Below are 25,970 nucleotides of genomic sequence, written 5' to 3'. Positions count from 1 at the left end.
GGGGGCCAACCCCAAGTGGATCAAATGCAGGAGGGGAGCGCGATCTCGGGTCCAACACCGAGGAGACAATCCCGGATTAAATATCGGGGGGACCCTCGCCCGGGGGGTCCCTGCGGGGGCTGAGGGCGGCGGGGGAAGGCTCCCGGTGCCCGCAGCTCCTCTCCAAGGGTTAAGGCGGGCGGGGGTCGGGGGGGGTCCGGCGGGGCTGAGCCGCGCTCGTCTCTCCGCAGGCCGGCGGCGGCGAAGGAGCAGCGGCGGCAGCGGGAGGAGGAGGAGGAGGAGAAGAGGAGGAGAAAGAGCAGCAGGAGGAGGAGGATGAGGCCGAGCAGAGCGGCGTGACCGAGCCGCGGGCTCCGCGCCAGGGCTCGCACGCTCCAGCGCCGCGTCCCCCGGGCCGGCCCGGCCCCCCCGAGCCTCTGAAGTGCGGGTGGGGGCGCGGGGGGAGCAGCGGCGCTGGCGGCCGGCCCAGCCCCGGCTTCCCCGCCTCTATATAAACACACATTTGACTTTCTTTTGCCTCAAAGCGAACAGTGCAGAGGGGCTTTGCCCAGCAGCCCTGCCTCCCTCTTTTTTTTTTTTTTTTTTTTCCTTTTTTTTTTTTTTTTTTTTCCTCCTCTCCTCCTTTGCCTTCCTCCTCCTTACAGAAGTCTGGTGAAAAGTCTGGGGCTCCCAAATAAGCGGCGTCGCGAGAGATCTGTATTTATAGGGAGATATTTATATATATGTAGAGATAGAGCTATAAACCGAACCGGCTCGCTGCGTGTGTGTAGATACATATATACAGCTATTTAATTCTTCCATCTCTCCAGCTCGTGGCTGAATTATTTTAAGATTTTTTTGAACTTTTTTTTTTTAAACCTCGCTCCTTTTTTCCCCCCCTTTTTCCCCCTTTTCCCCCCTTTTTTCTTCTTTTTCTTTTTTACTTCTTCCTTTTTTTCCCCCCTCCTTCTGGTGTGTGTGGCTTTGCCTTGCAGGCGAGCGAGAGCCAGAGCATCTGCAGTTGGACTTTTTGGGGTCTTTTTTTTTTTTTTTTTCCGCCACTCCAAGGTTTTTCTTTTTTTCCTTTTTTTCTTCTTTTTTATTTTTGCTAATTTTTTTCCCTCGCCTTTTTCCCTCCTCATCACCCCCACCCCATTTTTTTGGGGGGGGGCGCTGCTTGTCCTCTTTTTCCCCCCTTTTCCCCTCTCTCCGTGCGCGCGTGGTGCTTTTTCTCCGTGTCACTCTGTCAAGTTTACCCCAAACAAGCCCAAACTTCGCAGCGAGGGGCACAGCCACCACAGCTTTTTTTTTCCCCCCTATTTCTTTTTCTTTTTTTTTTTTTTTTTAATTTTTCCTCCTTCCCCCCTCTTTCCCCTCGCCGCTTCCCCAACCTGCCAGCGCAGAGGGGGGCGAGCCGGGGCCCCCCTCGCCCCAGGACCCCCCAAGCAGCGCCGAGCGGGCGCTCCGCACTCGCCGTCTCTCCGCGCGTGTGTGTGGGTGCGAGCGTGGTGCCTGTCAAGGGGCTGTTTCTCTCCCCACCCTCCTCCTCCTCCCTTCTTTCCAAATATGCTTTTTGCAAGTTTTGATCTCGTCTCGGCACTGGCTACCCTCGCCGCGTGCTTGGTGTCACTGACTTTGCTGCTGGCCGTGTCCCAACAGCTGTGGCAGCTCCGCTGGGCTGCCACCCGCGACAAAACCTGCAAGCTACCAATCCCCAAAGGCTCCATGGGATTCCCTTTAATCGGAGAGACCTTCCACTGGCTGCTGCAGGTAAGGAGGATTCCCTGCTCCTCGCTGGAACCGGGCTTGGGACCGCTTGGTTTTTTGGCTGTTTTTTTTTTTTTTTTTTTTCTTCTTCCCTTGGCTCGGTATTTTTTTAGGGTCTTTTTAGGGCTTTTTCTCGCTGTATTTTTTTCTCCCCCGGTCTTCTTTCCCTTCCGATTGCATCATGCGGCTTCTCGGCGAGCCGGGGAGGCAGAGCCGGAGCCGGGAGAGCGGCGGCGGCCGCGGGGGCACCGCGGGAGCGCGGCCGGGCTGGGCTGCTCCCGGCCGGGCTCGGCGGGGCTGCCCCGCCGGGGGCTGCCCGGGCTCGGCATCGCCCTCGCGCTGCCCACCCCCTTCTCCTCCTCCTCCTCCCCTCCTCAGCCGCAATTCTTGCCAAAACCCGAAATCCGTAGCGCCGGAGCCGCGGGCGGAGGCGGCCCGGGGTGGATGCGGGGGCTCCGCCGCTCGCGTCCCCCCCGAGCCGCGGCTCCGTCCCGTCCCTTCCGCGCTCCCGGCGCTGCTCCCGGCCCGGCTCCCGCGGCGGGGGAAGCCCGCCGAGGTAATCGGGAGATTAACCCGGGATTAACCTCGCTAAACGCCCAACAGCGGCGGGCGGAGCGGGATCCCCCCGCGCCGCGGGGCGGCTGCCAAAAAATCGGGGGGAAAGGGGAAAAAATCCCACAGGAGGAGAGGCAGGAGGTGGCCGGGGGGTGCTCGGCTCCGGGGGGAGCCGCGGGCCGGGCTCGGGGCGCCCCGGGGCTCGCAGCATCCCGGGAGGGAACCCCCGAGGCGAAGCCGCGCCAGGGTTTCCCCTTCTCTCCTCCCAGCAGCGAAAAGAAAGAAAAAAAAAATTAATTATAATAATCAAAGGAGGATGCTCCCGCCCTTCATCGCCGCAGCCGGCGGCGGGGCAGGACAGCCCGGTCCCGGCGGGGACAGCGGCGGCGTCCCCCGGTGTCCCCCCCCTCCCGCCGCCGCCACCGCCGGGGAAGCCCCGGCACGGCGGCCCCGCTCCGCCGGCCGCCCCCGGCGCCGAAGGGGTTAACGGCACGCTCTCAATAGGGCTTTATTTTTTAAAGAAATTTATCAGATTTTTACAGGGGGACCAGAAAAGGGTTCTCGCTTTTCCACAGGCTCCGTCCAAACAGAGTCCAGGGCTAAAAATACAAAAATTTTGTATAAATTGGACTCCATTCGCAACTTGTGCCGCATAAAGGTGCTCTTTGTGCTGCCCTGGAAATGGTGTACAAATAACTCTTTATTAATGCCACAAAAAGGACTTTAATTATATTTACGCAGATCAAGAAACAGGGTCACCTGAACATCTGAACCTCACAACCGCGCTTTTGTTTCAAAATAAACACCCGCGCTCCCAGCCCGGCGGCGCGGCCGCGGCGCTCGCAGCGCCTCTCCCCGCTCGCCAGGGGGGTTTTTTTGGGGGGACCCCCCCGCTATTGCTGCGGCTCCGGCCGCCTCTCCGCCGACAAAAGCCCCTGGAGCATGTGGGAAAGTTATTAAAGTCCCTGAAATCTGGAGATTTACTTAGGCAAAGCGCTGCCTTTCTCGAGTAAAATCAGCCTGAGCGAGGAGGGAGGGGAGAAAAAGAGGAAAAAAAAAAAAAAGAGACGAAAAGCGAGGGGGGAAAAAGGGGGAGGGTGTGAAGGAGGGGAAAAAAAGGGGGGAAAGGAGGAAAATTAGGAATCTGTTTAAAAGTGACAGGGGAGGCAAAGGGAGAAGTAAAAGGGAGGAGGAGGAAGGGGGGAAGGAAGGCACCGACCCCCGCCGGGCTGCGGGGAGAGCTGGCGGGCTGGACGCGGGGTGACCCCAATCCTCCCAAAACTCTGCCCCAATTCCCGCCCGTCCCATCCCAACCCCACGGCACCCCCGCAGGGCTCCTGCTTCCAGTCCTCGCGGCGGGAGAAGTACGGGAACGTGTTCAAGACGCACTTGCTGGGGCGGCCGCTGGTGCGGGTGACGGGCGCGGAGAACGTGCGCAAGATCTTGATGGGGGAGCACCACCTGGTGAGCACCGAGTGGCCGCGGAGCACGCGGATGCTGCTGGGCCCCAACACCGTGGCCAACTCCATCGGCGACATCCACCGCCACAAGAGGAAGGTCGGTGTCGCTGCTTTTTTCCCCTCCTTTCCTTCCCTTTTCCTCTTTTCCTCCCGTTTTTCCTTCCTCTTTCCTTTTTTCCCCTTACTTTCCTCTCCCTTTCTTTTTTTCCCTCCTTCTTTCCTTCCCCTTTCACTTTTTTCCCTTTCCTTTCCTCCCCTTCCCATTTTTCCCCCTCTTTTCCTTCCCCCCATTTTTCCTCCCCTTTTCCTTTTCCCCCCCTCCTTTCCTTCCCCTTTCCTTCCCCACGCCCGTTTTTCCTTCCCCTTTCCTTTTTTCCCTGCTCTCTTTCATTTTATTCCCTTTTTTCTCCCCTTTCCCCCCGGGGCGCGCTGATCCCTTGAGGAATTTCAAGGTGGCTCGGGATGGGGTGGGCTGCGGGGGGGACACTCGTGTCGCCCAGAGCCCCCGCGATGGGGACACGCGTGACAGGGGCGGCGGGGAGGGCTCCTAAAAGGGCGGTGTGGCACAAGGAGGGGGGGGACCCCGGGGATTGTGACCCCTCCCCACGGATTGTGACCCCCCCCCCACCCGATCTGCAGGGACACCCCGAGGGGCTTTGGGTGGAGCGGGTGGTGCTGAGAACTTCCTGGGATTTCAGGGAATTTGGGATGTGGGGTGGGGTGTTCTGGGGTCAAGCGGTGGTTTGAGGGGCCTGAGACCTTTTTTTGTCACCCTGAGGTGACACTGACCTCAGAACCCCCAGATCAGCCTGGTTTGGGGGGCTGGGACCCTTGTGTCCCCCTGAGGTGACACCCCCAGGGCAGCTGGTTTGGGGGTGCTGGGACCCTCTTGTGTCACCTTAGAGTCCCCAGGGCAGGCAGTTTGGGGGTGCTTGTGACCCCCTGAAGTGATGTCTCCCCCCCTCTGAGCCCCAGCCTGGTTTGGGGATGCTGGGACCCTTTTGTGTCCCCCAGAGGTGACAACCCCCCCAACTCAGAGCCCCAGCCTGGTTTGGGGTGCTGGGACCCTTTTGTGTCCCCCAGAGGTGACAACCCCCCCCCCCCTCAGAGCCCCAGCCTTGTTTGGGGTGCCGGGACCCTTTTGTGTCACCCCCCTCAGAGCCCCAGCCTGGTTTGGGGGTGCTGAGACCCTTTTGTGTCACCCTGAGGTGACACCCCCAAGGCATCCAGTTTGGGGGTGCCGAGTCCCTGTTGTGTCCCCCAGAGGTGACACCCCCCCTTAGAACCCCCAGGACAGCTGGTTTGGGGTGCTGGGACCCTTTTGTGTCACCCCCCTCAGAGCCCCAGCCTGGTTTGGGGATGCTGAAGCCCAGCAGAGGTGGGGACAGTCCCCGTGTCCCCCCTGCTGCAGGGCTGGTGGCAGTGGTGGCGTGGCTGTCACACCCCATGGGCTCATTCCCAGCTGGATCTGGGCTGGGAATGGTTTGGGATGAAGGGGGAGGTGTCGTCTCCCCCGGCCCCAGCACTGGTGACACTGTTGGGGACACGAGGCCATCCCTGCCCCAGGGCTGGGTCCCTGCTCCAGCAGCGCTTCCTATTTTGGAGGGTTTTTGTAAAATCCCTTCCAAACCTCCCAAAATTCCTTCTCTCTTTTCTCCTGGGGGAGATGACGGGAAAACAAAGAGCACATGGCACCCGTTAGTCACAGCTGAGGAGTGACACCACAGAAAAAGCCGTGCCTGTCCCTGCCCCAAACCAGGACCAGCTCAGCCCCTCCGATTCTGGGGCTTTCCCGTAAAAATGGAGATGTTTCTCCTACCAAGGGGGTGGTGATGGGGCTGCCTCCATCCAGGGGGAAAATTGGATTATTCCCTGTCCAGGGCAGGTTTTATTCCCTATCTAGGACAGGTTTTATTCCCTGTCCAGGGCAGGTTCATTCCCTATCCAGGGAGGGTTTATTCCCTATCCAAGGAGGGTTAAGCAGGATCAGGCAGAGATCTGCAGGTGCCCATTCCCTGCTCCTTTCACCCTCCTGCACCTCTGGATTATTCTTTTTGCTCATCTAAAGTGGCCTTTGCTGGCCCGGATAAAACCACGGAATTCCGGCCTCGGGAGCGGGCCCAGGGGACTGTGGGTTGTGGGGTCATGGAAAAGGGAGGCCTGACCTCTGTGGGATCCTGGTGGGTTTGGGATTGGCACCAGGGCTGGGCTGGACACAGACCCAGCAGAGGTTTCCTCTCTCCTCCATGGCTCTTCCTGGTGTTCTCACTCCCGGGTTTTTCCCTCTGGGAAAAACCACGTGGCCAACCCTAAACTCTGAAGCCCAAAGCTTTCGGAATGTTCTCCATCCTAAAGGTCTCCACTGTGCTCCTCAAAACGCCTTCTGCATCCTGAGCGGATGTTGGATGTTAGGGAGGAATTGTGCCCTGGGAGGGTGGGCAGGGGCTGGGCTGGAATTCCCAGGTTTGCTGTGGCTGCCCCTGGATCCCTGGCAGTCCCAAGGCCAGGCTGGGATGGGATTTGGAGCACCCTGGGAGCTGTCCCTGGCCGTGACAGGGAGTGGAATTTATGACCTTCAAGGTCCCTTCCAACTCAAACCATCCCACAATTCCATGATTTTTGGCATCACTTGTGATTCCAAGCCGGCAAGGATCCTAATTCCTAATTAATTCCTAAATCCCAATTAACTCTTAAATCCTAATTCCTGCATCAGGGGTGGCCAAAAGCCTCCCGAGCTCAGGTATTCCAACAAAACCCTGTCCCAGGACAACCCCAGCTCCTTCTCCCACTCCTTGGTGCTCCCCGAGCTCCCACAAACCCTTTTCCTGGGATCTGGGACACTCTGGGGGTTAATTCTTTTTGAAGTTGTCCCTTTCATCAGCTGGAGATTGAGCCCAGCTCTGGAATTCAGGAGTTTCAGCCTCATTTCTTCCCTCCATCTCCTGCTAATCGCCGCTTTTGGGAGCCCAGCACCTCCCACCCCACCCAGTCCAGGCTGATCCCGATTTAGGGAATCCTCCTCTCCCTAAAAACCCATCCCCGAGCTGCACTCGGAGATAAGCTGAGCCTGCCTCTAATGAGGTGAAAATCGATTATTTTGCTCTTATCAAGATTCCAAGGAGCAGATTAAGGCTCCTTCCTTCAGGCGTGGCCTCTCCGGAGCTGGTTAATCCCGAGTTTTTGTTCTTCCACGGCTCCAGCTTCCATCTCTCCCCACCCTGAAACTCCGAGAGCTCTCAGGAGAAACGACTTGGACCTAGGGCGAGCTTAAAACTTAAACCGAGCCTGAATTCTCCTCTTGACCCGCCAGGGAACCAAGGGAAGGACTTGGAAACAGCAGAATTTTCCATGGGATTCCCCAATTTCCGCAGTGAGGGCGCTGCTCTTGAGAGGTTCACGGAAAGATTTGGAGCGGTTGGAAGCTCCGTGGAGAGGGGATTTCCTGGGAAATCTCTTTGGTGGGTGATGATCCAGCTCAAAGCCTTCTGGGGTTTCCTGCTGCTCCGTGACCTCTCGGATTCTGGGTTTTGCTTCATCTCTGAGCTCGAGCCTTCGCTTGTCCCTTCCCAATTCCCCGATCCTGCCAAAAACTGGCATGGAATTCCTCACCTGGCGCAGGATGAGGAAAAGCAGAGCGTGGAACCCACCTCTGCTGCCCTTCCAAGCCCTCGGGGCCATCTCCAGCTCTTGTCCATGGCCATCAATCCCCCCCATCTTCCCAACCCCCACGGAGCTGCGTTTATTTCCAGCAGCTCCTCTCCCAGCGTTCCCTGGCAGGCGATCCGTGGTCTCCAGATTGTCACTGGGATGTGGAGATGAGCTCCAAACCCAACATGTTCCTGCAGGAGGGTTCTGGGATCCTGCCAGGGATCAGCTGCTCGCTGCAGCTTTCCAAGGAATTTCAGCTCCTCGGTGGAATTCCGGGATCACAGAATTCCCACTGGATCCGCTGGAGGACACTTGGATGGGATCAGGGATAGGTGGGATGATTCAGGTGTTGGAGCTCTTCTCTCTTTCCTGTTTCCATGTCCCAGCTGTTTTTCGGGATCTTTATGGATTTGTTATCCCATTCCATGTAGGATAACCAGAAGTGTTGATCCTGTAGGTGTCGGTAAAGGATTCTGGGATGCAGGTGGTCTAATCCCAATCCTAACCCTATGGAAGCTTTTTCCCATCCCAAATTTATCAAATTTCCCCTCCAGGAGGCTGCCAAAATTCCTATAAATCAGAGGAAACCTCCCTGGTTTGGGAGATGAACTCGGGAATTGCAGGATATGGAATCAGCTTGGGGCAGGGATGGAAGGCTGGGAACAGGGAATTCCTGCAGCAGGGAATGCCTTCACTGCAGGTGTCACTGGCACTGAAAATTCCTATGAATTGAGGAAAACCTCCCTGTTTTGGGAAATGAACTCTCCAGTTACTGAGAGGGTTTGGAGTCAGCCTGGAGCAGGGATGTGGGGCTGGGAACAGGGAAAATTCCTGCCCCATGGAATGGCTTCCTTGCAGATGTCCCCGGTGCTGGCTCCGGCCTTGGCCTCGGACAGAGCTGGGTGACCAGAGCAGTTCACAAGGAATGAACAACAGCAGCTCCAAACTCCTCTCCCACTTCTCTGGGATATTCATCCCGGCCGGGCTGCTCCTGCTGAAGGATCACGGAGTTTGTGTTGATCTTGGAGAAGGATCTGGGCCACCCCTGCTGGAGCCGGAGCTCCACAGTGGAATTTTTGTCTGGAATCTCCTCCAGGTTCCTCACAGGAGTGACCCTGGCAGCTGAGCAGGGTCTTTGCTCCAGGTTTTGGGTGGCAGATCCCTGTCCCTGCCTGCCCCATGATGGATGAATGTCATCCCTTGGGATTGGAGCTCCTGCTCTCCTGCTGGAGCTCCCTGGGAAGGGTTGGTGGGATCATTCCAGCTCCTGATCCCTGCTCTGGGGGTCTCCCCATCCTGCTCTTGTCCCACCCTGGCTCTTCCCTCCATCCTTGTCCCATCCAATCCCATCTTGTCCTTGTCGACCCCTTCCATTCCCATTTCCACCCGGAAACCCCCAGATTTTGGGAATGTTGATTCTGGGGTGAAAGGAGTGTAATGAGGGCAGAACAAACCTGATCTTAGGGATCCTGCAGCCTCTGCTTTTATGGGATCTAATTCCAGCAGGAAGCTGGAATTCAGCACGCCTGTGCCAGCAAGGGATCCTGGTGGAGAAGGAAATGGGAATTGGGAATGATCAGGATGTGGCCTTTAGGGCTTAGGACAAGTCCGAGCAGCGCCCAGGGCCAGGAAGGAGATTCCCGGGATCTGCAGGGAAAGGTGGGATCAGACTTTCCTCAGGATCATCCAGCTTGGCAGGAGACCTCCGGACTCATCTTCCAACAGAGCCATCCCAAAATAGACACAGCCAGCTCCAAAAAAAAAAAAAAAAAAAAAAAAAAAAAAAAAAAATTAAAAAAAAAAAAAAATTAAAAAAAAATTTGAAAAGGCCAAGATGGAATAAAACAAAAGCAATCCTTGGGATTGCTGGGGACTGGGGAGACATCCCGGGATTCCAGGAGGGAGCAGCAGGGAGTGGGGCGGAGGGGCAGCCCTGGTTTGTCTCAGCGTCCAAAGCCCCATCGCTCATTAACACACCGCAATTAATGCTCTGCCTCCGAGGCACGCAAGTGTTGAGCTCATTAGCACCGAGAGGAAAGGTCCGAGGCTTTCATATCGTTTGCGAGGGGATTAAGAACACAAAAGGGGCCATAAATTTACAGGCAAATATAAACCAGCTGCCGTGGGCTGGGCTGGGGGGAGGGAAGGATCGGGATCGGGATGGGGGAGAGGGCTGCAGGAGGAAGGAGCGATGGGAGGTGGAGGAGTGGAGCTTTTCCTACAAAAAACCTGGATGGAGGTTGTTAAAAGGGTTGGGGTTTTTTAGGGTTTTTAGGATTTTTTTTTCTCCATGTCTATCCAACTCTCCCAGCCTATTCCATGGTGGAAAAGAAACCATCCCAATCTGTCAGGGCCAGCTCCCAAAATTATAGCAAACAGGCTCAATTCCAGCTGCCATCAGCTCCAGCCCCTTCTCCGTGCCCTGGGAACTTTAATCCATGGGCAAACACCTCTGGAGCAGGGAAAACCTTCCATGGATGGAGGATGGCTCCTGCTCGCGTTCTGGGGGAAGAATTCCCGGGCTGGGTTGGCTCCTTGACTTTAGACCAAGCAGTGCTCTCATCCCCAAGGGTGTAAATCCAAGGGATTAAAAAAAAAAACCAGCCAAATGGAGGAGCTCCTGGCTAAAACCCAAATTTTGGGGGATTTCATGGTGCCTTCCAGCCCAGAACTCCCCACGAGCTCCGAGCCCGCTGTGCTGGAGCAGGATTGTGGCTGTGGGATACCCGGGGATCCCCAAATTTGGATTTTCCGCCTTCCAGGGTGGGAGGTTTTGGGTGTCTTGGGAGGCATGGAGAAGGTGAAGCCCCTCCTTGGGCAGCAGCTGGGTGGAGCTGCAATCCAGGCTCCACTTCCAGAGGGATGGGGAGCGAATCCCGGGGATGTCAGGGTGTCAGGATCCATCCTGCACCGTGGTCCCTTTGTTTTTTCCATCCATCCTCCCAAGCAGCTCAAGGAACTCCCTCAGTTGTGCTTTGTGATATTCCATTTATCCCTCTGGTGGTAACAGAGCTCTCCATCCCTTCCCAGGTGGAATTTTTCCCATGAAATCTCTCTCACCTGCTGGTTCTCCAGTTTCCTTCTCCTTGTAGGGTGGCCTTGAGCTGGGATCACCTTGTGGGGTCACCTCAGCCCCTGTCCCCTCCTCCCTGGAGGAGCTTTAATCCTCGCCTGGCCTGCAGGAGCTCCTCAGGTGTTCGCTCATCCCACGGAGGCCTTGCAATCCTCAGGATTTCCTTGGAGGAATCCCTTTTCCAAGCTTTTTTCCCCTCATTCCTGCCACGAGACTGTGCATGCTCTGGAAGGGGTTTTTATTCCTTTGGGATGGAGTGGCTGCACCATGGACTGGGAATTTCTCACTCATCCCCTCCCGAGTGTGGCCACCTCTTGCTCTGCTCTGTTCCCGTTTTCTGGAATTCTTGGCAGGACTGAGGACTGGTTTATTTTTAAGTCTGGCTTTGTCTTTAGGAGAATCCTGCTCTGGGTTACTTAAATCCGTAGGGATCCTTCCCTTCTGTCCTCTCTCCAGGAAAACCCATCAGCTCAGTTAAAACTGGGATTTTTCCTCCTGAAATTTCACTTCCACTGCTTCCCTGGGAAAGCTGTTCTCCTCCTCCTTGTCTCCAGAGAATCCTTCATGCCCACACCACGGGCAGTGATCCATCACCCATCGGGATAGCCCATCCCAGGGGTTGGAATTATGTCTTCGAGGTCTCTTCCAACCCAAAGCATTCCATGATTTCCTGAGGATTCCCTGAGGAAGGAGAGCTCCGACCGTGCTCGCTGGGTTTGTGGGGTTCTTCTTCCCCACAGCTCCATCCACAGGGCTGCCAGCTGGATCCTGGCTGGCTGATCCCACCTTTCTGATCCCTCTTCTCTGGACTCAGCTCCCATTTCTTTCCCGTGACATCCGCGCATGTGGGATCGCTCTCCCTCCTTGAGGAGCCCAAGGTGAATTTTATTCTCCTCTTTCTCCATAAATAAAGAGGGAGAGGACACTGGGAGCAGCATTCCCAAGCTGATGAATCCCAGTGCCTCTTGGTATCCCCAGAAATTTGGCCAAGAAGCTGAAATTTCTTGATGGAATTTTGCTGGGGATGGAATTTTTGGGAGACTGGCAGTTTTGCAGAGGGGCTGCTGAGGCAGATCCTGCTCGGTCCTAGCTCTCCCCCACAGCCCTTTTCACCTCTCAGCCTTGAAAATTTGGGATTGAAAGCAGGGCCTTAAAGGGTTTGGGATTGAAATCCTCCCGTGCCGTGTGGGGGATTTGTGGGAGAGATTCTTGAACGTGGAGATTTTTGAGTTGTGGGGAAATGCAGATCTTGGGCTCAATTTTATTCTGAACTTGCCTGGAAATGCTGGAGTTGGGACAGCCCTCGAAGGTTCATCGTGACATGACCCGAGGATCTGAAATGATCCTTCCATTTTTTCCAGCTGATTTTTTTTTTTTGAGAATCATTCGAATTTCAGTGCAAGTGCCTTTGGCAAAGGCACCTCATTCCTTTTAGCCTGGAGGCTCCAGCTCCTGTTCCCAGACTCCCGTTGGAGGTTGGAGCGTTCAGGAGAGCTTGGATTTCTCCAGGATGGAGCCTTCCATGTGCTCCATTTCCAAAAAAATGAGGGGGAGAAAAGGAATCAGTTCTTTGCTGTGTGCAAAGCCCGAACCTTTTATGAACAGAGTGTCCGGGCAGGAATGGGATTTTTTGGAATTTTCTCTCCTTTTGTGGTGCCTTTCCAACTTTTTTGCTGTGTTTTCCCTTTGTTCATGCTCCCAGTACCAGGATGGCCTCTCGCCCATGAACCACCTCCAAAAATATCCCAGTTTCCAATCCCGCTGGAGCATGGGAATGGGCTCCAGAGAGGGGCAGACATCCAGGGTAATGTGGTGATGGGACAGGGCTGGGACAAACACAGCCTGGTCTTCGGAAATGTGGGAGGAATTAGGATGAATCCAGGTTGAGATGTTGCTTTGGATGCTTCCCGACGTCTCCAGTCGGCCAAACCTCCGGCAGGTGCCAAATTGGTTCCTGAAAATATTTCCAGGCTCATCCCACCTCACTTTGGTCAGGCCAGCAGCTCCGGGCTGGATGGGATGCAGGTGGCTGGTCCCAAAATTTCAGTTTTCCTCCTGGAGGGGAGGAATGGAAAGCTCCGTTCCCTCTTTTGGGAGCCAGGTGGGAGCAAGGGGCCTGGAAATCATGGATGGCCAAAGGCAGGGATTGGTGCTGGTGCTTGGAGTGGGAAGGAGAAAGCCATGGAAAACAGGGACCCCCCACACCCCAACCGTGCATGGAATCCCTGCTGGAGCTCACAGAATTCCCTCAGATTCCCTGGCTGTGGTTTAAGGATGGGGCTGGGGGCACTTTGCTGTCACGTGGAGCTGGAGCTGAGGCACTGGGAAGGCATCTTCTGCCTTTGGAAAACCATAAATCCTTAAATATCCTTTTTCCGTGTGAGGTGGAGTGGGAAGGTTCCAGCCTGGCTCGCTGGGTGGTGGGGTCTCCATCAGTGTGGGTGTAAGCTAGAAATAAGCACCCTTGGATGGAGCAAATTCCCAAATTTGGCTCTTTTGGTACATAACCCCAACGTGGAAAAACTCTTTCCAGCATCCCCAAAAAATCCTGGCCCTGCTGCGAGCCCTTGTGGCTGGCTGCCACCACAGCCGGGCTGTGGCACCTCAGGGTTAACAAAGCTGAGCTTAGAGACGATTTGGCCTCTTGGCAGCTCTGGAACAACTTTTTCTTGCCCTGATTCTCCTCGGCTTTGCCTGGATTCGCTCCTGGAGCAGCCGAGCCGCTCGGCTCGACTTCACTAGAGGGCGCAGGAATTTTAGGCTAGGAACGCGCCGGGGTTCGTCGGGGAAAGTTGGCTGCCTTCTCCTCCTTTTTAATCAACTGGAAAGATGCAGGGTTGAACTGGAGGTGACTGGAAGGGGATCCAGACTTGTGTCTGGCCGGGGAAGGATCTGCTGACATGTGGGATTAGGCGGTGCGAGCGCGGCGGCGGCGGCCGGGACGGAGCAGCGCGGCCGGGGCTCGGGCCGTGCTTGGGAGCTCCAGGGAGCAGCCAGCTGGAGGAGCCTCCTGGCACGAGGAGACCTCCCAAAAATTGCAGAGAAAGAACAAAATCCCCCTCACCCCCCGGCGCTTAACCTCCCCCTTGTCAGGTTTGTGCTGATCCCATAGGGAGGGGTTCGGTTTTCTCTTCCAGAGGATCCCCCCCTTCTGCTCACACCAATCCTTAGGACAGGATCTTTCCTCTTGGGAGCCTGGCTTGATCCGGGGTGTGGATCCAGCCCCCCACACCTCGGCAGCTGTTCTGGGACCGGAGGCACGTCTGGGACTGTGTTCTTTCTTCAGGGAGCAGGGGGTCCCCAGGTGCTTTTCCTGCCGGGGATGCCAGGGAAGGACGAGGCCAGGAGCCCCCAAAGGCCACCTCCACTGGGATGCAGACCCGGTGCTCCTAAAGCAGAGGTTGTCCCCTCATTTGCCCTGCTTCCAGCCGGGAAACTGAGGCACGGGGAATGTTTCGGGACATTCACCGGGAGCCTCTGTCCTTATTGCAAGCTGCTCAGCATGGACGAAGGGCAGGTGAGAGCTGGATGGGGACACAGCAGTGTCCCTTTGCCAGGTGGTCTTGTCCCATCCCTGTGCAAGAGCTCACGGATCCTGGCTCTGCATCAAACCCCGGTGTCCTGCTCTTGGACAAAGGAACTGTCCCTTCTCACCTTCCCCACTCCCTTCCCACCTTCTCCACGCAGCCGAGGGTCTCGGCTTTACCCCCTCCAGCTTTTCCTGCCCGAGCAGCTGCTTTTTCCAGCAGAAAAAGCCTGAACGCCGCTGCCTTTCCAGGCTCTGGATGCAGGAGGCGGCCGCCGCCGCCGCCCCGTCCCGCGCCCTCGCCGTGCTCTCGCTCCCTGCTGTTCATTCATTCATTCATTGATTCCTCCTCTCATTCATTCATTCATGCCTCGGCTGCTTGCGGCCATCCAGGGATGGCTCCCTGTCCCCAGGCTCGGATTCCCTTCCCGATCCATCCTCCCATCCCGGGAGCTCCGCGGGCAGCTCCGCGCCGGGCCCGCCGTGCGCTGGGTTTTACTGGGGGCTCCACCCGGGGCGTTGTGAAGCGGCTCTTGTGGAGGCTCCTGCCCGGAGCTGCGAGGGGACAGAGGTGTTTTTTCACCAAACAAACTCCCAGGGAACGCCGGGCATTAGCAATGAGGGGTCGCAGCCAGGAAAATATTACCTTTCCCTTGGAGTGCTGACTGCGGAGGAAATTCTCACATTTACAGCTCCGGCGAGCCCGGTGCTCATGGAAAAGAGGGGGCGGCTTTGATTTCGCTCCTCTCGGTGGGTTGATAACTTGGCAGCCCCCCCACCTCGCCTCCATTCCCGCCGGGAAGCGGCCACCGGTGGAGGCTCCGGCGCGCGGCTCCCTCCTTGGAATCCTGGTTTAATTGGATTTTCCTGGAGGCCTGCGGTGCGTGTGCGTCCTGCCCCGTGCGTGTGTGTAGGTTAATAAAAAATAAACAAACAGCACTTTCCCCCCTCGCTCGGCGAGGGATGCGGCGGGAATGCCGAATGAAAGCGCTGCTGTGCCGGGAAGGGACATTCCTGGCATTGCTGAGCTCCTCGAGCGGGCCCGGGCCCAAATTGGAGGAAAAAAACTGGAGTAAGGAGCCGTTAGCGTGGGGGACCTGGGGAGGCCCAGTCCTGCTCACTGTTTACTCGCAGGGCTTAAATTAACGCTGGCTGCTGACATCAGGAATTTTTTTTTTCCCTGGTTTCCCAAGGAAATGAGCCGAGGGCGATCGCGGCCTCTGCCTACGTGCAGCGGCTCTTCCCCGCCTGAACCCCTGTCGGAGTTCAGCCAGACTCCACAGAGATCCTAAAGGCTCCAAAATAATTATTTTGCTTCGGTTTGCATCATGAAAAAAAAAAAAAAAAAGAAGGAAAAGGTGATGGAGAGGTGGGAGGAATTGTCAGTGCTTCCCGTTGGGAGAGTTGTGTTTTGCCCTTGTGTTGGTCCGTGTTGGATTCTGGAGAATCCATGTGGAAAAGGTGCACGAGTGACACCCAAACCATGGGATCAGCAGAGCTGGCATCCTTTGGACACGGAAATGTGTCTCTGTCCCTCCTGCCACACACGACATGGAGGAATCCCTCCCATCCCTGGTTTGCTCCGTGATTCCCCGTCACTTGTGATGGTCGTGGTGGGAATTTCAGGAAAAGCTGGTGTTTCTGGCAGCTTTTTTAGGAACTGGGTGAAGAATTTGGAATGGTGACAACTCCCCGTAGGACACCTTGGACAAGACCGCGTGCGCTGGGGCTGCGGACAAACCTCTCCTTGCTGTTTTCCGTAGGTTTTCTCCAAGATTTTCAGCCACGAGGCTCTGGAGAGCTACCTCCCCAAGATCCAGCTGGTGATCAAGGACACGCTGCGGGCCTGGAGCAGCGACCCCGAGCCCATCAACGTGTACCACGAGGCGCAGAAGCTGACGTTCCGCATGGCCATCCGCGTCCTGCTGGGCTTCCGCATCCCCGACGAGGAGCTCAGCCGCCTCTTCGAGGTCTACCAGCAGTTTGTGGAGAACGTCTTCTCCCTGCCCGTGGATCTGCCCTTCAGCGGCTACAGGAGGGTGAGATTGGGGCGGGTTCTCTAGGCTGATAGCGCCGGTTAATTAACGGGCGGTGATTAATCCGCGCCTTTCCCCGCTGGCGGTGGGATTTCTCATCCTCTGACCTCAAGGAGTCCGTTTTGGGCCACGGTTCCTGACTTAGTGGAGAAGGCAGGGGAAAACATGTTCCTTGGTGGTTGGAGTGGTTGGATGACAGGAAATAGTCAGGACTTGCCCAGATTTAATTTGTGTTTTTCCTCATTTGGCACTTTGCTCTGTTTTTTTGCTTTGTGGGACCCTTCTCCTTTTAATTCCCTCCTGACCTCGGAGTGAAACAGGTCCTGGTAATTCCAGAAACTAAAACAGATCCTTGTAATTCCCAAAACTAAAACAGGTCCTTCTCATTCCCAGAGTATTCCAGGTTTTTTTCAATTAAGGATGCAAAATGAAAATATAACAAAAATCAGACTTTTTTTTTTTTTCACGGGGAATTTTGGTAGGAAAAATATGGAAATTTTTTTCCTGATATCCCTGCATTATTTTTTTATTGCTGTTTGCCCATGGGAACGATTCCATCCCCTCGGAGCCAGGAATCATTCCCAGCAGCAGGTTAGCCCCCAGCAGCTGCACTCCTGTAGGAATTGCTTTACTGGGACCAGGTGATCAAATTGCTGGGGAAGAGGATTCTTTGGGATGAATGGGCTTTCCTTTGAGAGCCGATTTTCCCAGGGATTTCCATACATGCCAGGAGGAGCTGGGGGCTGTGAACCGGTGCCGGACAGGAGCTCCCAGCCCAGACCTGTCATTTACACCTAGGTGTTGATTACTCCTCCTGTGATCTCCCCCACTCCGGCTTTACTCCTCCTGCCCAGGGGACACCTCCAACATCTTCACACCCTTCTTTGAGCCTCTGCTTTTATGGCTCGGACCTGTCCTGAGCACGTCTGCAGCTCCTGGGATGGGCAAGGTGCTGCTGGTGGCGTGGTCTGAGTGCTTCCTGCTCCACAGGGAATCCGGGCCCGGGAGACGCTGCAGAAGGGGCTGGAAAAAGCCATCCAGGAGAAGCTGCAGAACACGCAGGGCAAGGACTACGCCGACGCCCTGGACATCCTGATAGAGAGCGGGAAGGAGCACGGCAAGGAGCTGACCATGCAGGAGCTGAAGGTAAAGCCCTTCCCTGGGGCCACCTTGGGATTGTTCTGCTCAGGGCAGGGCCTTCCTGAAGGGAAAAGTGAGGGATGATCCCAGGAGGAATTTTTGGGGCAGACCTGAGAGCTGGGGGATCACGATGCGTTGGTGGACCCTGGTGTGGTGGATCCGAACCAGTTGCTTTATTTATTTGCTCGTTGTGCCCAGCCCTTTCTACAAAGCATTCCGTGGAATCATCAAGCTTGGAAAAGGCATCCAAGGTGGTCAAGGCCAACCTCCATCCCCACTAAACCATACCACAAAATTCCACATCCACTCGGTTTTTGAATGCTTTCGGGGATGGTGACTCCATCACTGTCCCAGGCAGCCCCTTCCAACGCTTGGCCCCTCTTCCAGGAAAGAAATTTTTCCTGATATCCAACCTGAACCTCCCCGGTCACAACGGAAGCCTTGGTCAGCTGCATCTCCTGACATTTCCACTTCTCCTGGTGCCTCCTTTGCAGGGCACAGGAGCCTGACCCTCAGCAGGTTCTTATCTGCAGCAGGGTCATGGCTGAGCCATCTCCTGGGTTTTTGTCTGATCCTCGGAGATTCTGTGTGAAGCTCCTCGTGGTGGCTGTCCAAGGAGTGACCTTCCAGTTAAACGTGACCAGGCCGTGGCTGCCCCTGGATCCCTGAAGTGTCCAAGGCCACTGAGAACGGACACAAACTCGGCCCAGATTTCCCTCATCTATCCTGTTGGGTGGGAAATCACCCAGGAGAATCCATCTCCCTCCACATTCCATTTTTCCCTCTCCCAGCTTTGTGATGTGATCCTTCCTCAGGTCACTCAGGCTCTTTGCATCCTAAATCTTTGGAGCAGCTGTTTTTTGGGAGAGTCTGTGGCTGCTCCATCCCTGGGAGCACCCAAGGCCAGGTTGGACAGGGCTTGGAGCACCCTGGGACAGCAGGAGGTGTCCCTGGGGTTGGAACAAGGTGATCCTTAACTTCCATCCAACCCAAACCATTCCATGACTCTGAGGCCAGGCTGGAAATCTTTTGGGGACAACACCCCATGGCACCTTGAGCTGCTGAGGTTGGTGGCCCCTTGTCAGAACCCAGGAAATTCCTCTGGCTGCCCTGGAAGGCTCGAGCCCCTGCCCGGGGGGGCTCAGAGACCTTGGCACAGAGCCCAGGACCCCTGTGCCTTTGATTTAGCCCTTAAAAAAACAATTACCAACCTTGGAATTACAAGCCACAGAAGTTTAAATAGAATGATAACAAATTTATCACAAAGTAAAAAATAGATTTTCTTGAAGTTTTTAGAATGAGAGTTCAAAAAGCAAACTAGAAGAATCTAAGGCTGAACATGCTTTCTCCTTCTTTTTAGCCTCCATCTTCTGCTGTGATGTTGGCACTTTTAGATTAGTTTAGAGTAAAAGCTCACTGTCTAACAAGAGTGATAAGTATTAAAAAGTAATTGTAAATATTGTACACACGGTTTCTAGTATAAAAAAATAACACCACCCGGGGGCAAGCAGAGTGCCTCTGACTGTCTTGCTGAGCAGACCTCAGCGAGTCAAAAGAAAAAATGTTATCGATAAGATACAATAAACAACCTTAAAACTGAGAAATGGAAAGCTCTAACTCCTTCTTCCAGCGCCAAGCTAGGAAAAGGGAGTTTCTAACATGTCTCAGAGTCACTCTGACCAGCTAAAGCCCCAAAATCCCCTCTGCCCCACCCCCGTGTCTCACCCTGCCCTTTCTCCTGCCCTCCAGGACGGCACCCTGGAGCTCATCTTCGCTGCCTACGCCACCACGGCCAGCGCCAGCACCTCCCTGATCATGCAGCTCCTCAAACACCCGCGGGTGCTGGAGAAGCTGCGGGAGGAGCTGCGGAGCAAAGGGATCCTCCACAACGGCTGCATCTGCGAGGGCTCCCTGCGCCTGGACAACATCAACGGCCTCCAGTACCTGGACTGCGTCATCAAGGAGGTTCTCCGGCTCTTCACCCCCATCTCCGGGGGGTACCGGACGGTGCTGCAGACCTTCGAGCTGGACGTGAGTAGTGCTGCACCCTGAGCTCCCCAAAAAAGCCCAGCTTGCTTGAGCCTGGCTTAGAGGAGACCTCTGAGGGGAGAAATGAAGTCCTGCCCAATTAAGTCCTTCTCCCAGGCAAGCAGAGGCAGGACAAAGGGACGCAGCCTGAAGCTGCACCAGGGGAGTTTGGGCTGGGTATTAGGGAAAAAGCTCTTCCCAGAAAGAGTGGTTGGGCGTTGGAATGGGCTGAGGTGGTGGAGTCACATCCCTGGAGGGGTTCAAGCCTGGATGTGGCACTCGGTGCCACGGTTTAGTGGATGAGGTGGTGTTAGCTCACAACTTGAACTTGAGGATCTCAAAGGCTTTTCCAGCCTAATTAATTCTGTGATCCTGGCAATGGGATTTGCTCCAGATCCAGGAGCGATGGGATGTGGAGCAAGGGATGCGTGGAGCTGTCAGAGAGCAGACGGGTGTGATGCTCCAAAGCCCAGCTCGTGACAGTGACGCCAGATTCAGAGCTGGGGTGTGACAGGGGAAAGGTTTACGGCAAAGGGCATCTCCAGGCTGCCGGATGACAGGCGGATTAGTCACCACCATGGCTGGAATTTCCTCCCAGCAAAACAAAATCTCGGGAGCTGCCTTGTCACTGTAAATCCTCCTAATGCAGTGGTTTGAGTCAGAGACCTTTCAAAGTGCTCAGGGGATGATAAATCCACCCCATTTCTCATCACCCGGGCCCCGACGTGGGTGTTGGGTGTGTGGTGCTGACAGGCAGCGGGGTGTGGGATGCTGTGGGATCCTCTGGGATCCTCTGGGATGCTCTGGGAAGGGCTGGTTGAAGTGTGGGGCATGGCACGGGAGAAGCTGCTTCCCCTGCTCAGCACCACGGGGTTCCTGGTAGGCAGCTCCTGCCAGTGACCACAGAGCAAATAAATGGATGGATCATCCCACGAATCCTTGGGGTGGAGGGAGGAATAAAGCCAGGATTCTCATCTCTTTGTGCTGTGCTGTCTGGTTTTTCCTTTAAATCTGCATCACATTTGCGGGATAAACCCAAAAGAAATGGGAAATTAGCAGGGAAAACTGTGAGGGTGGTGCGGCCTGGCACAAATTGTCCAGGGATTGCGGATGCCACATCCCTGGAAGTGTCCATGGCTGGATGGGGCTTGGAGCACCCTGGGGTAGTGGGAGGTGTCCCTGCAATGGAGGAGGGTGGGACAGGTTCAGTTTAGGGTCCCTCCCGACCCGAACCATTCCCTCATCCCACACAAACAAAATTCCTTTATCCCATCCCCCTGCTCCCGCTCCCTCTCCAGCAGGATTGACCCACTCTGCTCTCTTCTCCACCCTTCCCACCTCTCCGCAGGGTTTCCAAATCCCCAAGGGCTGGAGCGTGATGTACAGCATCCGGGACACCCACGACACCGCTCCTGTCTTCAAGGACGTGGACGTCTTCGACCCCGACCGCTTCGGGCAGGGCCGGAGCGAAGACAAGGACGGCAGGTTCCACTACCTCCCCTTCGGAGGAGGCGTACGGACCTGTCTGGGGAAGCACCTGGCCAAGCTTTTCCTCAAGGCTCTGGCCATCGAGCTGGCCAGCACCAGCCGCTTCGAGCTCGCCACCAGGACTTTCCCCAGAATCACCCTGGTGCCCGTGGTCCACCCGGTTGACGGACTCAAGGTCAAATTCTTCGGACTGGATTCCAACCAGAACGAGATCCTGACGGGCACAGACGCCATGCTGGGGGCCACCGTGTAAAGCCCGCGCCGGTGGCACCAGGGACGGGTGGCCGGGGGAGGCAGGGGTGGGGTGGGGGCGAGGGGATGGACAGGAGGGGAGGAGAGAGGGACGAGGAGCTTCTCCACGGCGCTCACCTCCGGATCGGGACTGCTTTTCCAGCAGGGAAGCTGCCGGAAGCGTTTTGCTCTTCCCGCGGGACGCGGAGAAGGTCGGGGCGGCGGCGTCTTGTTTCGTCGGGAAGGAGGAAGATCCACAAAAGCCGAGTCGAGCTGGGATGGCCGACCATACACAGTATCTAATTATTATAAATATATATATATAAATATCTATAAAACACTTCTGCTGCCAGGAGGAGAAGGCCCGACTGCGGGAAAGGCTTGGGAATCAGCCGAGGATCTGAGGTCTGGTGTCCCGGGGCAGCTCTGGGGTGACCTCTGACCTTTTGTTTTTAACAGTGTTAAATTAGCTGGTGATAACAGTGTTTTTATGTTTTTTGAGGTGGGTTTTTTTTTGGTTGTTTTTTTTTTTTTTCATTTGTTTGGTTGTGTTGTTTGTTCCGGGGCATTGGAGCCTTTCCTTGGCCGGGGGGAGACAACGCTGCCCATTCCCAGCCCCTCTCCCGCTGGTGCCGGGGCAGGCTGGGGAGGAGGAGGGGTCATTTTCCTTCCCAAAAAACCCCTCCTGTGGTGTCTTGCCCGGGGCTGAGTCATCCCCCAGGCCTCGGGAGAGGCAGATTTGCATTTTCCAAGATGTTTTGAGGCTCTGGGGAGGGGGATGCCCTTTTTTTTTCTCTCGTTGAATTTCCTGCTGCTGCTACACGGCCTGTGAGCACCCCCTCCTCCGCAGCCCCCCGCCAGCCCTGGGCACAGGCACCCGGCTTTGGGGACATTTCGGTGCCTTTGCTGTCCCCTCAAGGTGCTGGCACCAGCCCCCAACCCCAGCACGGCTCTGGGGGCACCCGGGGGCGCCGGGGCTGCTCCTGCCAGGGGCATTTGCATTAAAGGTGATCTCTCGAATGAAGCCAACGCGCGCATTTGTTTGTCTCGTGTTTGGGGTATTTTGGCCACGGGAGAGCTCAGCAGGAAGGAGAGGGCTCCGTGTCAGCTTCCACCCCGCATCCCAGGAGAATTCCAGAGCCTCTCCAGCACCGGGCAGCAGCCACCAAGAGGTATCTAGCCTTCCATTTGCTGGGGGAATTATTTTATTTTGGTTTTCTGCATGCAGGAGGCTTCTGGGCTGAGTTGGAAGTTTGGGGGGTTGGGTTGGGACAGTGTGGAGCAAAAGCTCCCCAGGCACCTGGGCAGGCGTTGGGCTCCAACCAGAGCCAAACACCAGCTTGGGAGATCCCTCCGTGACTTGGGGCAGCTCTTCCAGCCCCACTCCTGTCCCATCCCAACGCTCCGAGGTGGAACGGGCGACACGAGGAGGCCGAGAACGGTGACAGGCACCGATCCCGTGCTCGCGGGGACAGCTTGGCTGTCGGCTCCACAGGGGTCCAGAGAAGTCCGAGGGCTTGGAAAGGGGAAGGAGAAGGGGCAGGTGTGGCTCACCAGGTGGCTTGGCAGGTTGTGCCTTTGCCTCTTTGGCAAGAGGTGCCTCTTGGGAAGGTGGCGGGAAGTGTGAAGCGAGCGGAGGCGAGGCCGCCTTGGCCGGCGCGGCGCTGGCGGGGGCAAGGAGGAGGGAGGCAGGTTTGGAGCCAGGGGAAGCACTTGAGGTTGGAATGCCGTCAGCCAAGCAGCCAGAAATCCCCCCGGAGCATCCCAGGGGATGGTGGTCCCTCCCACCAGGCTGCACAGCTTGATTTAAGCTGGAATAGAACTCCGGAATAGAACTTCTGGGATTCCCCATTCCCATTCCGATCCCAGCCTTATTCCTGGGTGGTGACCAACGTGCCAAACCCCACGGGGAGGTCTCAGGAGCCCTGGAGCAGAGACTCAGAGTTTTCCAGCCTGGAATTTTTAAGTGGAACACCACTAGCTCAGGCCCTGTTGGGATTCCAGGTGTTTCCTGATGGAGAGACAACATTCCCAAAAGGAGCTGGGTGGAAATCCAAACCCCAAAGGGCAAAGGGGAACACAAACCTGGATGTGGTGGGAATGGGAGTCTCCCAGGGACAAACATCCCGGGAGAGGCACCGGGCACAGGGAGGTGTCCGTGGTTTTTGTAGGATTTGGGAATGGGGATGGAAGGTGGATGAGCTGCAGGGTGAGAACCCAGCGGGTGCCCTCCAGGAGCCCCCGTTTCCATCCAGGATCTGTGCCTGGGGATGAGTGGGCTGGGAAAGGGAAAGGCTGGAGAGGGGGATGGACAGCCAGGATGGGAGGTCTGGTTAAAGACAAATCCCTCGGATGGATGGGCAAAATCTCTTGGATAGACTTTTCTGGAAGGGCTCCGTCCCTCTTTTCATGGGGAATCAGGGAAGGGTTTTTCCCTGAAATTTCAATTTTTAACTTCCACTGTCGTTCCAAAGTGAAAACCAAACCTGCTCTGGAGTGAGTTTTGATGGGAATGGGAGCTGCAGCCATCCCTGAAATTCCATTGACATCCCGTGGATATACAGTGTTTGTGTGAGGGAGTATTTAATCCAGGCTGAAGTAAGCCAGGCTTTGTTGTTCCAGTCCTAACTAATATAACTTGACTAAAAAAATAAAGTTGCTGCAGTGGGTTTGCAGAATAAAGCACTTTGAATCTCAGATTTTTTTTTGTTTGTTTTTAATTAGCACAGTCCAATTTGCTATAATATTATTTTATACACAAAATTTTTTTTTTTTGGTCTGTCTTTATAAACTATTATAAGTGCTATTTTTGTTATAATTCAAAAATAGATATTTAGGATAAAGTTGTGCTGTTAAATATTTGTTATTTAGTAAAAATATGATTTTTTTTTTCCTTCTATTGTAAACGTTGTCTGGGAAAAAAATATTAATGTTTTATCCTATTTGTTTTTAATATTAAAAAAAAGGAAAAAAGCACTTGTGGGGTTTTTTCGTTCGGGAATTGGTGCCGTGTGCGGTTGTGTTGCAGTCATGTGGGTTTTAATATGTACAGAATATTCTGTGTCCCATATTAAAATGAATGTTGTGTATTTTGTGATCCCAAAAATAAAACAAAACAAAACAAAAATTCACATCCCTGTGGCTCCTTTCTAGAATTCCGGATCAAAAAGTGTTGGAGCTCCCAAGTTTTGGTCTCGTGTTCCAGCTGCTGCTCCTTTGAAGGCCTCGTGGCCTCCGGGTTTCAGGGAGAACCATCCCAAAAATTGGGGCATCCCACAAAGTGGGAATTTGGCTCCATGGCCAAGGTGAACCCCGGTTGGTTCGGACCCAAAGAGAGGAAATTCTGCTTAAAAATAAAATAAATTATGGGGACGGTGGTCAGGTCGATGAATTGAGATGTCCAGAGACTGGGAATCCCTGTCCCTGGAGGCTGGGAATCTCTGTCCCTGGAGACTGGGAATCCCTGTCCCTGGAGGCTGGGAATCTCTGTCCCTGGAGGTTGGGAATCTCTGTCCTTGGAGGTTGGGAATCTCTGTCCCTGGAGATTGGGAATCCCTGTCCCTGGAGGTTGGGAATCTCTGTCCCTGGAGGTTGGGAATCTCTGTCCCTGGAGGTTGGGAATCTCTGTCCCTGGAGCTTGGGAATCCCTGTCCCTGGAGATTGGGAATCCCTGTCCCTGGAGATTGGGAATCCCTGTCCCTGGAGACTGGACATGGTCCTGAGGACCTGGACCAAGGTGAATCCTGGCTACTACAGTTCCAAATAGAGGAAATTCCACAATAAAATAAAATAAAATAAAATAAAATAAAATAAAATAAAATAAAATAAAATAAAATAAAATAAAATAAAATAAAACTTTTTGTGGGGAGGACTGTCAAAATTTGATTCAAGTGGGAGATGTTCGGAGTCTCCATCCCTGGAAACTGGACATGGACCTGAGCCACCTGTCCAAGGTGAATGCTGGTTGATATGGGTCCAAATAAAGAAAATCCCACAATAAAATAAAATAAAATTAAATAAAATTAAAATCTTTTTATGGGGCAGATTGTCAAAACTTGGATCAAGTGGGAGAGGTTGGAGTCTCCATTCCTGGAGATGGGATGTGGTCCTGAGGACCTGGACCAAGATGAATCCTGGCTGATACAGATCCAAATACAGGAAACTCCATAATAAAATAAAATAAAATTAAATTCTTATGGTCAAGTGTTGAATTAAGTGGGATAGGTTTGGAGACTCCCTCCCCAAAGATTGGACATGGACCTGAGGAAGGTCCCACAGCTCTGAGGTCCAACCCATCCCAGGTTTTTGGAAACTCCAGGATTCCCCGTTTCTGCCCAGAGATTTCTTCTCTGCCCAGGAGGAGAAAGGAGGGGAAGGGAAGGCAAATATTCCAGCTCTGTGTGTGTCTCCTGGTCCTTGCTGCTGGTTTTTTTCAGGAATTGCTCCACATGGAATAGGCGCAGGAGACCACCACATTTTGGGGGTTTTTTTGGCGTTTTGAAAGATTTTTTTCCCCTTCTCAGTCTCAATGAAGGGTGAGACATTACAGATGTAAAACCCAGCACTAGTCTATCAAAACTGACCTTATTTCTTATTTACAATGCTTTATAAATATTTTTCAACTTATTAACTTTTATTACACAATAGTACTATTATTTTAACACTAATCACCCATATTTTACCCCACATAATCCTGCTACAATACATCTTTTACAACTCTAATTCTCTAAAATACCTAATTTTTTAAAAAAGTTATTTTTAAAATTTATTAAAACTTATTTTTCACTCAATCTCTCTCTCATCATCTCTATTCCACAACCTTCCTGAATCAACACACCTCATCTCACTATTCATATGCAAATTTACATATCTATTTATATGCAAATTTACATACAAATTTACATATAAATATACAAAACTAGAAAAAAAAATCGTAAAAATAAAACCCTAAAATCCTAAAAAAATCCTATCAAGCTTTAAAAATCCTTTACAAATCTATTTCTCACAGCCAAGGTGGGGATGAGCCCGTGAGGAGCGCC

General features: G+C 54.3%; 1 protein-coding gene across 1 annotated transcript; it reads left to right on the top strand.

The window, feature by feature from the left end:
* The first annotated feature begins 616 nt into the window (after positions 1–616).
* LOC132326850 (cytochrome P450 26B1) lies at positions 617–20,977 on the top strand. Its single transcript, XM_059845561.1, has 6 exons — positions 617–1,749; positions 3,634–3,858; positions 15,772–16,047; positions 17,035–17,190; positions 18,934–19,215; positions 20,561–20,977. Exons 1-6 carry the CDS (start codon positions 1,546–1,548, stop codon positions 20,951–20,953), a joined length of 1,536 nt encoding a protein of 511 aa, XP_059701544.1. The 5' UTR covers positions 617–1,545; the 3' UTR covers positions 20,954–20,977.
* Positions 20,978–25,970: the final 4,993 nt, after the last annotated feature.

The sequence above is a fragment of the Haemorhous mexicanus genome, chromosome 4, assembly GCF_027477595.1.
Source record: "Haemorhous mexicanus isolate bHaeMex1 chromosome 4, bHaeMex1.pri, whole genome shotgun sequence".
Lineage (NCBI taxonomy): Eukaryota > Metazoa > Chordata > Aves > Passeriformes > Fringillidae > Haemorhous > Haemorhous mexicanus.
This window is presented reverse-complemented; position numbering and strand designations above follow the sequence as displayed.

What these genes read in the sequence shown, in the direction of transcription:
- LOC132326850 (XM_059845561.1), top strand. Translation starts at nt 1,546, where the DNA reads ATGCTTTTTGCAAGTTTTGATCTCGTCTCGGCACTGGCTACCCTCGCC. An exon ending in TCCACCGCCACAAGAGGAAG is followed by an intron (nt 3,859 to 15,771) that starts GTCGGTGTCGCT and finishes TGTTTTCCGTAG; the next exon opens with GTTTTCTCCAAGATTTTCAG. An exon ending in TGCAGACCTTCGAGCTGGAC is followed by an intron (nt 19,216 to 20,560) that starts GTGAGTAGTGCT and finishes ACCTCTCCGCAG; the next exon opens with GGTTTCCAAATCCCCAAGGG.